Genomic DNA, 12,138 nt, shown 5'->3' with positions numbered 1-12,138 from the left:
GGTAGACGTATAAATGTATATAAAATATGTTTAAAAATATTTAATAAAAATGAGAAAATGCAAATTTTCATCAACAATTTCTAATCACGTGTTATAAAAACTAACTACCTCTTATTGTTATCAAAAAAAATATATTATTTTATTTTAAACAACTTATAATATATATATATATACCTATATTGCTATTTTAAAAACATTTATTTTAAAATGATGAGTGTTTTTTTTCTATCTGCAGTAAACATTTTTGCTAATAGAAATAATGCTTCTATTTTAAACTTCATAATATTTTCTGGTGGGAAAGATAATCTAGTTGGTACTTTTGAGTGGTCGTAATTGACTCAGATTTTTAGGCAGAACCGCAGAAGCTGTTTTCGACTAAATAGATTTAGTTTTTTTTATGCAATTAAAAAACTTATAGCCACAAATATTTCAAATTTTATTTAGATGTTTGTATTAGCATTTTAAAATACATCATATAAATTTCAAAATATTTTGACTCTTGCCCACATTTTTTGTGACACAAATCAAATACAATAATATATATAATATATTTTCAAAAAAAGTGCGGGAATTTAATACAACTAGAGAGTATAATATAACTAGAGAGCGCTAGTATTCTTGACACAGCAGCTGATTGTCTTAGCACTTTTCAGTTTCATTTTATAAACTGATAACCTGCTCCGTTCCGTATCGAGTATATCTTAATTCGTGACCCATACACAGTATAGACACAAATATATTATGACTCTGACTACGTGTTTAACACAGCAGAATAATATATTATTCACATATCATATTACTATTGTACTATTGTACTTCCGTTGGTAATGTCAATAAAAAAAAATATCTTTTGACACCTCAGTCAACTCTGACTACGACATTGCATCACGCCAACACATACACTTGCAACGTCATCTTAATCCTCAAAAAATTATTTAATAATGGTGTATGAAAAATATGTATGTCCTGATAAACTTTGTATAACAAGCTATTAGAAAATAGAAAATAAAGGTGCTTGTATATGTATTTAATATGTTCGTTACTATATAGTATATACCTATAAGTTAATTATTCTACGATTTTTCATTTACTTTATAATTAACTTAAAAATGTCAACACGAATGCTTACCAGAACCATATAAACAAACGTAATTAAAAAGTGGGAACAAAACATAACGTTTAAAATGGTGCAAAATTATTTTAACTTTAGAATTTTAACTTTAGATAATCGAATAACTTTCAAAAGAAATACTGAAAATGAGTCGAACAAAAATGTGTTAAAGATGTTCATGAATAAATTACTTATAATCAGGGCTTGCAAACGTTATAATAACGTTATGATTATAACGTTATATTTGACAAATAACGATTGAAATTTGTAAACGTAATTATAACGGAAAACGATAATCAAAAATAATTAAATACCGCAAAACGAAACATAACGATTAACAATATATATAATATATCATTAAACAAAAAATATCGCAAAACGTAATTTATAGAATATCATTACGAAAAATAACGCAAAACAAAATTATTTGAAAATTTAAAATCCATTTATTTAAAGGTATTTAAGGTATATTGGTTTCGTAGAAATATATTTTATTTCATGCTATTTATTTTTGTCTTAGAAAAAAATCTAAGAATTGATTATATTATATTCCGTATCTGGGACATTACCTACCCGCATTTTTTTGGAGTTATTGATAACTTTTAAACTGAATTGTCAATAGCTAATACCTAGTATAATAATAATAATAATTATTATTATTATTATTAATAATGATTAATAATGCCCCGATAATTGCGCTGTAGAAGTATAGAGTATAGGCTTATTTTGTATTCACTATTCACTCTGTACTTTGTCTACTCTGTAGTCTTATAGTTTTATTTATATTACCTAGCTAAATATTAAAACAAAAACGCTATCATGGGTAGTATCATATATATACTTGAATACATTACTATTTACTTACATATTGGTGTTAGTATTTATTCCATTATTTGTGTATATAGTAATAGGAATACTATAATATTATAGTCTATACTCAATATTTCTATAATTTATTAGGCAATTGTAGCAAGGTATAAATACATTTCAAGTAATGTATTTCATGTACATTTCAGGTATATGTCAAACTAATCAGTGCAAATGTGTAAAACATAAATTACTGTCTAATTTTAAATGATATTTACATAATATGAAATGTTGTAAAAATGACTATATAATTCTAACACTTATAAAACTATAAATAAATAATAATGATTGATGATCAATTAGGTATAAATGTATAATACATTTAAAACAATAATAATTAATGGTTTTATTTTTGCTATTATAGGTAATATAATGTGTAGTGATTTTATATAATTCCTAGGTAATTTATTAAATTAAAATATTAAATAATAATTGGTATAGTATAGGTACCAACGTAATTATATAAAATACCTAGGTGTTTGGTATATAGAATACCATTTATACCAATATTGAATATTAATAAAATAATAAATTATAATTTTCTGGTAACGATGTTGGAAAAAATTAAGTAGTAAATTATTTACTGGATTGTTGGAAAATGTTGGGTAAAATAACGTTTTTATTCTTAATAATGATAAATTCAAAACTTGGATAACGTTTTAATTCTGAATAACAATAAACGCAAAAATTGTGTAACGTTTTAATTCTGAATAACGATAAACGAAAAAATTGTGTAACGTTTTAATTCTGAATAACGATAAACGAAAAAATTGTGTAACGTTTTAATTGTAAATAACGTAAAACGGAATTTTTTTTTCAAATGCAAGCCCTGCTTATAATAATTTTAATGAAATACTGTATAATATTAGTTATACGTACATAACACAATATATTAATATATTATAAGGACAATGTGGATCATGAGGTCCTTCCGAAATATTTTTAACATAATTCTGCGAAGAAATATTAACATAAAACACGAAATCTTGACAACTACTTTACCTGCGAAGCCGAAATTTGGCAGATAGGTAGTTATAGGTAAAACTGTATAATACGTCAGCTAAGAATGGATTTTAGATTCGTATTATATTATTAATATTATTTATAATAAACGATGAATATTGTATTGATTTTACAATAATGTGTTGTTTTTTTTTGTGTTTTTACACGATAAGTAGTCGAAATAATATTCCCATTTTTAACTTCAGTACCTTTTCCGGTGGAAAAGTGAATATAGTTTGTAGTTTTCAAAAGCACAGGGAAAAACAGTAGTTTTTACGCAGAATAGGTTTCCGAAAAAATTGATTTTGGTTTTAGATGTAATAAAAAAAAATACTGTAAATACATGACATTTTTATTGTAAGTTTATATCAGGATTTTCTGTACACAATAAGATTTTCAAAATATTATGATTCATTCCATCCTCGCTCATCGTTACAATATCAGTTTAAAATATTAAAAATACATAGGCAAGATTGTTTTTATTTTATAATTATTTTAAGTTTATATTTCGACAACATTTATCATGATGAAAATTTACAAATTATTTTGCAGTTAAAAATTTATAAAATGTTCAATTTGTTCATCTAAGAATTAAAAATGTAAAATAAGGTTCCACGTAAGTATCTCATACTGTAAACAAAAAATCTAAAAAATATATAACCACAGTTTTTTATAGTTCTTTGAAGTTCATGTTTGGACGAAATTAGATATTTAAACAAAGAAGAACGATTTTAGTTTTGTTTTGTGTTATTATTTAAAAATATTATTCATGGGTATGTTATTATATACAAATAATATTAATCAAATTCACCAGTCTCCGCTCCGAATCGTTTCTCGTATACAATGATAATATTATATATTTATATCATTGAATTCAAATTTAACACCATCCATTAGTCATTACAGTGGCCTACTTGTATCCTACTTTACAGCAGAGAAATATCCACATACAAGCTTTTTTTTTAATTCAACTATAACTATACACTAAAAATGTGTAAAATAGAGGTATGTAAGGTGATATCTTAGGACACCTGTATCTGATGTTCTACCGAACTGAATAGCCGGATTTTTATTTTAAACACACGTTTTCGGTGGGCTGATGAGCCACATAACGAAAAAAGTTCAAATAATGAATTAATTTAATAAAAATTACGAAAATAATAGTACACCAATAAAAAAAAAATTTAAAAATTGTACACCCATGGCACTTTTTACGTAAGTACGTAAACATCTAGGATAACTATTTATTATTTTCGTTATTATTTCGTACCTATGGTTTTCGTTGTCATGGTTACTTATTAACCAAAATATATTTATGGTTCATATATTTTCTTTGAAGATTAAAAATACTGAATAGCGTTCTACCAGGGAGGGTTTTTTTTCTCAATATTATATTGTCACTCGAAACTACAAAGAAACCTCTAAAAAGTTATGTCCAATAAATATGGTTACCTACCTATATAGTTTGTTTAAGGATAATATAAATACATTATGTATTTAAATACTTATATAATTACTGCAAACTCCTCATAAACCTGTTACCCAAATTATATATAGATACCTACTTATTTATGATTTTTTTACCATCTCGATCCTTCCCTCCGAAAATAGTTTCTATTGTTGCGCTATTGTAGGCATATATTATATACTAAGCATATTATACCCAAATATTTTGAGAAAAAAATTAATTTATTTTCTATGAATAAATTACTAAGAACAAAATAATAAATATAGTACAATTTTATTGTGGAATGTAATGATTTTTGTTAGTGAAACAATTCAAATTTATTATTATTGACTAAATATTTATACGAACTAATTGATGACTAATTGTTAACGAAGACACAATTTCTCTTAGTAACATTTCTGTTGTCATGATTATACTTGGTTAATATTAATGAAATTTTATGTGGACGGTTCTATACACTCTAGAACATTCTGACACTTAATAATGCCGTATTCAGTTCTTAAATCGTTTAAATCATTTTTCTGTTCGATCTTCATACTATGGCGATATTATTACCTATAGCTGGATTTGTAGGACTCTTTCTCTCTCTATATTCACCTGTGGAATCTGGATTATAACACAGTGGTGCAATAAAATTGCGCACTTTTTACCTTTTTAAAGTTGAGAAAACACATTATGATTGTGTATGTTTACTTTTTTATATTTGAGAAAACACAGCACGGTTGCACACATTAAATATTTTATATTTTTGATATAAATTATTATAGTTTAAGAAATTCACCTATAATACAATAGGTAGCTGGTAGGTACCTATTAATTATACTATAATAGAATATAGAGTATAGTTTAACAGTGGCGTAGCCAGGATTATGAAATGGTGGGGGGGGGGGGAGAATATAAATTAAACCAAGTTTTTTACAATTTTCGTCAATGGTGGGGAGGGGGATTAAACACCCAAAACCCCTCTTGGCTACGCCACTGTTATATATAGGTACGCACTACTACGCTAGAGAAAATTCGACAGGTATAGCAGGGGCGCAACCACCGGATGCTATTGTTGTCATAAATATTTGTTTTGTTTTTTTTTTTTTTATTGATAACAATAAACGAGGGGGGGCCGGAGGGGAAGCAATGTTAACAGCAGTTACGGCTCCGGCCATCAATACTACGAGGGAAAAAAATAAAAATAAAAATAGGCACACTGTATTATTACAGTATCTAGCGGAACCACAGCCAAGGAGGTGAGGCCTGTGAGTTTCGTTGGGCGGCGCGGGGTTGACAGACCGCGGCGCTTGCCGAAGGCCGGGGCGTCCACGTCGCCGGCGGATGGATACTGACTTAGAAAAGTTTGCTAACACCAAGCCACCGTCCCACTTACGGTTGATTATGTGAATCAACCGGTGACACGAGATCCAATCACGGCGTCTCCGACCGCAGTGCCGCAACTACCGGGTGTGCAAGGTGTGCATTGCACGTCGGCCCCCAAGGCCCCAAGCCCTTATAGGCCCCACATCACCTATAACAGCCAAACTGTTAACTTGTTAAAATGTTAGAAATGGCCAAAGCCAAACTTAATACGCTAATACTAGTTCTAATAAGTGTCCCATACCGCCATACGTATAATATGTACGGGCCATACACGATACAATTAATCGTACGAAATACCTTCTACAGAATAATAATAATAAGAAATAAGAATAATAATAATAATGCGGGTCCGTGCGACCATGCCCCGTGGTCTACGTTATCAGGCGACTAACCACTCAACCAATGTGAGCTCATTTAATCGTATATAAAAATAGATCATTCCAATGGGTTTTTAATTTGTATACGTACAATATCGGGACATCGGGGAAGATGGTAATCACGATTCACGATTTAGTAATCACAATATATGTAGAAGTGAAAACATACATTTGTCATTTAATTGTTGTCTATTGATTGTTCATTATTTGTCTGTACGATCTATACGTGGTTTTACTTGTAAAATTTATATTTACTGTAATATAGTACACTATTACACTAAACTGTACCTACAGTAACTGTACAGTGTACCTTGTAAGAATTTTAACCGTCTAACATATAATTGTTTTATTATGAAAGTGATTTTGAGTGATTTTCTTCTGATATAATGTTTTGATTTTTGAATAGTATTTTAAATTTGTTAAAAATGTCAAAACGTATATATGTGAGTGGCTGGGATAAGCACAAAAAAAAAATGAAACAACAGAACGAAAACAATATTGCAGCAAATGTTATGAAATCGTGGATTAAAAAATCAGGTAAGTATTTGTAAATTATATGTATAAGGTATATTAGTAAATAGAATTTTGTAAATTGTGAAATGTTAAGTGAATATCTAAAAAAATGTTCAAATTATATTATAAATAACATATAATATACATTTATTGATTATATTATTATATTTTTAAATTTATTAAAAAAAAAAACCACATTAAATAGCCAATAGGCATTGAACAAATAAGTTGTAAATTATAGGTATACTTATGTATTTCAGTTTATTTTATTAGAATATCATGTATTTAAAAAAAAATGTAAGACTAGTCTATTAGGTATTATCATTATTATGACACCTATATTGTGTAATGTGGAAATTTTTAATTACATTTTTACTAATTATTTTTCAGTTGTATCCAACACTTCAGATGCTGTTGAAAATGATCCACAAAATGAAATTATAAAAGAGAATGATAGTTCAGAAGGTATGTTTATTGATTACCTGTATATTTATAAATAAAAATGTTTTTTAAAAAAAAACAATAAATATTGCACAAATAAGTTGTAAATTATAGGTACCTACTTATATATTTCATTTTATATTATTAGAATATCATGTATTTAAAAAAAAAATGTAAGACTAGTCTATTAGGTATTATCATTATTATGACACCTATATTGTGTAATGTGGACATTTTTAATTACATTTTTACTACCAATTATTTTTCAGTTATATCCAACACTTCAGATGCTGTTGAAAATGATCCACAAAATGAAATTATAAAAGAGAATGATAGTTCAGAAGGTATGTTTATTGATTACCTGTATATTTATAAATAAAAATATTTTTTTTAAAAAAAACATTAAATATTGCACAAATAAGTTGTAAATTATAGGTACTTATATATTTCATTTTCATATTTCATAATATATTTCAGATTTTGGAGGCCTAAATTTAACTTTGAAGTATCCAACTGATCGTGGACATTTTGAAGGTGAAGTATGCACATCATTAAAAAAGAGTATTTTGTTATTCGGACAATGCAAACCATCAATCAAATTTCCTAGAAACCATGTTAATAGATGTTTTTCTACTGGTTATTACTATATAACAACTAAAACAGGTATCAAAATTCCACGGCAATGGTTATGTTATTCTTTAATATTAGATAAAGCATATTGTGAGTTTTGTTGGCTTTTTGCTAACCGGCAATATGAGCATTTTAAATATGAATGGATTTCTGGCGTTGACGACTGGCAACATTTATCACAACAAATTTCTAAACATGAAAATTCTATTCAACATATAAATGCAACAGAAATTAGAAGATATTGGGAAAAAAATAAAACATTAGATACAGATTTAGAGAAACAAATATCTGAAGAAGCAGAGTATTGGAGGAATGTTCTTCGTCGAGTTATTCATGTAATTTTAACTCTTACATCTGGTAATACTGCCCTCCGAGGAAACGAAGGGAAGAAAGGTAATCTTCAAGAAATTGAAGGTGACTTTATGCGTACTATTAGATTACTTGCAAAATTTGATCCTTTTGTTCATAATTTATTAAATGATTCAAAAAAACATGTAAAATACTTAAGTTGGAAAATTCAAGACGAGCTTATAGAAATTTTAGCATCAGATGTACGTAATAGTATATGTGATGAGGTTAAAAAGTGTTCTTGGTTTTCAATTATACTTGATTCTACCCAAGATATAACTAAAATTGATCAAGTGAGCGTGATTATTAGGTATGTCTTTGTTGAATATGAAAATCACACATTAGATATAAGGGAATCTTTTTTAGGATTTTTTGCATTACAAAATCATGGTTCATCTGATTATGCTGAACTGTTGCTAAAAATACTGACTAAGTTTGGTTTAGATATAAAAAAATGTCGTGATCAGGGTTATGACGGCGCTTCTGTAATGAGTGGTGCCCATTTTGGAGTACAAAAACGAATTATTAATATTGTGCCTACAGCTCTTTACGTCCATTGTTGTGCACATAATTTAAACCTAGTAATTTCTGATGCTGCTAAAACTTCACAAAAGATTGTTTCATTTTTTAGTATAGTGCAAGATGTTTTTAATTTCTTTGGGTCTAGTGCACCAAGGTAGGCATTATTAGCTCTTGGTGATAAACAAGCATGTAAAGTTTCTAAGAAAACATTAAAAAAAGTATGCCCAACAAGATGGGAAGCAAGGCATGATGCAGTATTCAGTTTACAAGAGAGGTTCATAGATGTTGTTAAGTGCTTAACTAAAATATCATTAACTACCAAGAAAACAGATGAAAGAAACTCAAGTTTAACTTTAAAAAAAAAGTTGGAATCAAGTGAATTTATTTTAATTTTATGTTTATGGGAAAATATTTTGAGAATCTTAAATGTTGTATCAAAATTATTACAAGGAGTTAATTATTCCATTGAGATGGCTTCTACACTTATGAATCAATCAATTACTCAAATCAATGAATTAAGGAACAATTATGATGGGATATTAAGTAAATCAAAAGAATTATGTGCTAAATGGAACATAACAGTGCCATTCCATTTAGTACGTAAACAATTTGCAAATAAAAGGTTTGATGATTTTGATGGTGACTTTCGACTTGATATTAATGAAGAAAATTTTAAAATAAAAGTATTTTTACCTGTGTTGGATACTATACTGTTCCAATTACATAGTCGATTTGAAGGAATGGTTACTATAGTAAATAATTTTAAATTTCTATCGCCATTAACCATTATTGAACAAAATGAAGATTATATTATAAAATCATCATATGATTTTATAAATTTGTATACAGAAGATGTTTCATGTGATCTTACAAGACAATTATTATGTCTTAAGTTACATATTACAAAAATTGATAAAACTATTGTATCGGAACTTAAGACCATACAGAATTTGGCTTTTTATATAATTGATATGGATTTATCAACAAGTTTTCCTGATGTTTTAGCTGCATGTCTTATATTTTTAACCATTCCTGTTACGGTAGCATCTGCAGAAAGGAGTTTTTCTAAGCTTAAATTAATTAAAAATTATTTGCGCAATTCCATAGGTCAAGAACGGCTATGTGGAATTTCTATACTAAACATAGAAAGAAGAAGAACTTCAGATATAGATATAGAGAAAATAATTGACAACTTCGCATATGCAAAAGCGAGAAAAAAACAATTCTTTTAACTTAAGTTTCAAATGTGTTAAAATTATACTATAATTTTACAAATGTTTTATGTTTATAACCATTATAAATGTAATTATACAACATTATACAACCATTATCTGTATAATTTAATAATTTTCATAATATTCCTTATAATATTAACCTTTCATAATATAAACGCCGGCTATCATATTTTATTAACAATAGGTAAATTCATTTTGAAAAAATATTTAGGCCCCCAAATTAAGATTTGCACACCAGCCCCGTAATGTGTAGTTGCGGCACTGCTCCGACGTACGTCTCGCTTGAAGTACGTGAGATGAGAATCACAGAAGGCCGTCGCTAGCTCCTATATGCTTAAGGTGACGCGTCGGGTGATTACTTCTCCGAACATCCTTCATGAGTACCTTGAACGATAGATGGTTCGCATTAGCTATGTGCAAAGATGCGTCCCTGGCGGGAGAGATCAAACCGAGTGGATGGGAAGGCGTACCAGCGACCCGGCCGCGGGGAGGCGGTGATCTGGATTCAGTCAAAAACGTACGCAAATGACCCTGCTTTGGAGGGAGGACTCCGACGCTGTGCTCCGGAACCAACCTCGAAAGCACGGCGCCGCCAGCGGCAAAACCTTGAACGCACCAGCCCTTTGGGGCCGGCAAACCTAGTTTGTCGTCAAAACAAGCACAATTTGCTACCGTAAGACTGAAACCACCGACGAGTGGGCGGAGCCAGGAACCACATACCTGAACTACGGGCAGGTAACATCTTAGTAACGTTAGGCAGAAGCGAGGGAACGGGGGCTAAGACCCGCCGTCGCCGTAAGAACGGCTAAAGAAACTGCGGTGACGACGGCGACGGCGGGCTCGGATCCCCCGTTGCTGCGCGGAAACCGACCGTTACAAACAACACGAGGCCACCAGAACTCTGAAGGCGGTAGAGCGAGGGCAGGTCTGGGGGACTGCTGGTTACACCGGGCCGGTGTTCCCGCGCCCACACGGGTGAAGCGCCCGCCGGTCGGGGGGGGGGGATCTGGCAGGCCCCTGGAGCGATCTGACCTAGGTCGCCGAAAGGGCATCGAGGTAACCCCGTGAAGACTTACTGGCACGCCCACCCGCCTGGCAAGGACGGCCCAACCGGGTCACGACGAGTCAGGCGGGTTGACTGACCAGTACGAGTACACACCTGCTACCAACCGTGCTAAGACGGGTCACGTTGAGAAACTGGCTGACCAATCTGGTCCGGGAAAGGGGCAGGCGGGGTACGGTCTTAACGAAGCTAGCCCTAGAGCTGTCCCGGTGCCGATGCTAGTGGGAAAAGAGTCGTTGTGAGTACTCTGGATAATGGATCCTTCAATCTCATCCCGCGGGCGACGAGGACAGCCCCACTGAAAACCCGACTTTGCTAACGCCCGAACAGTATCAGTGCCCGTCGAGCTATGTGGCGTGCGTCCGGCCGACGCGCGCGTGTACCTCGCGTGCTCGCGCTCGTCAGCCGCGCGTTCGCGACATATGTGGATGGCCTCGCGGGGGCTGTCGGGAGTAGCGCCTTAGTAGAAGGGGAGTTATTTGCCTGGGTCGAATCCAGCGCTCGCTGACGCGGTTATACGAAACCCACCGATCTATCTCGAACGAGAGCAGCCGGCGGGGGACCGCCAGCCTGGCGCCCGGGCGCCCTGACGAAACCCGTCGGAGGGATGTGACCGCGTCGAAAAAAGGCGTGAAGGAGTCGTCCTCGCGACATATGGCTAAAGGTGTAAAAGCCCCCGAGGGAATGGTCTTATAACTCCCCGTCACACAGTGGTTAGTAATGTATTATTACAGTACTTATGTACAGTTTAATACCTATTTCCTTACACGTATTATATGCATAAAATATTACACACTAAGTAGTAAACGTACCTAATTATTAGTAGTGTATAAGTAAAATATCATTAGAGACATTATAGGACAATATTATGAATTAATACAAACGAAAAATATAAAATATATATTCTTTTGCCTTGTGCGTAATCGTGTTGTGTTTTGACAGATAAAAAGGTAAATGCAACAGTGTCACGTCCCAACACAGTCTCCAATTTTAAATCCTGGTATTTTTAACTTACATCCACATAAATGAATTGAAATTACGTAACGACTAATATTAAAGAAATATAAATTATTTTATTTGTAACATTTTCTTAACTTCCTTTTCTATTCCTATTGTTGATAGATGACGTGATTTCTACTCTATTCTCACACAAATCGCATAAAACTGCTTTTGTGGAGTGCCTTTCTGTGCAA

The 12,138-nt window shown here is 31.6% G+C and overlaps 1 protein-coding gene across 1 annotated transcript; it reads left to right on the top strand.

Annotated features, from left to right (window-relative positions):
* Positions 1-6,618: 6,618 nt before the first annotated feature.
* Positions 6,619-9,879, top strand: LOC132940098 (zinc finger MYM-type protein 1-like). Its single transcript, XM_061007521.1, has 7 exons — positions 6,619-6,730; positions 7,097-7,171; positions 7,417-7,491; positions 7,625-8,801; positions 8,880-9,011; positions 9,066-9,399; positions 9,541-9,879. Exons 1-7 carry the CDS (start codon positions 6,619-6,621, stop codon positions 9,877-9,879), a joined length of 2,244 nt encoding a protein of 747 aa, XP_060863504.1.
* Positions 9,880-12,138: the final 2,259 nt, after the last annotated feature.

Source organism: Metopolophium dirhodum, chromosome 1 (genome assembly GCF_019925205.1).
Source record: "Metopolophium dirhodum isolate CAU chromosome 1, ASM1992520v1, whole genome shotgun sequence".
In the NCBI taxonomy this organism is placed as follows: domain Eukaryota; kingdom Metazoa; phylum Arthropoda; class Insecta; order Hemiptera; family Aphididae; genus Metopolophium; species Metopolophium dirhodum.
This window is presented reverse-complemented; position numbering and strand designations above follow the sequence as displayed.

Excerpts from the sequence above, each read along its gene's own strand:
- LOC132940098 (XM_061007521.1), top strand. The coding sequence starts at position 6,619 with ATGTCAAAACGTATATATGTGAGTGGCTGGGATAAGCACAAAAAAAAA. Across the intron at positions 6,731-7,096 it reads ATCGTGGATTAAAAAATCAG|TTGTATCCAACACTTCAGAT; the intron begins GTAAGTATTTGT and ends ATTATTTTTCAG. Across the intron at positions 7,172-7,416 it reads AGAGAATGATAGTTCAGAAG|TTATATCCAACACTTCAGAT; the intron begins GTATGTTTATTG and ends ATTATTTTTCAG.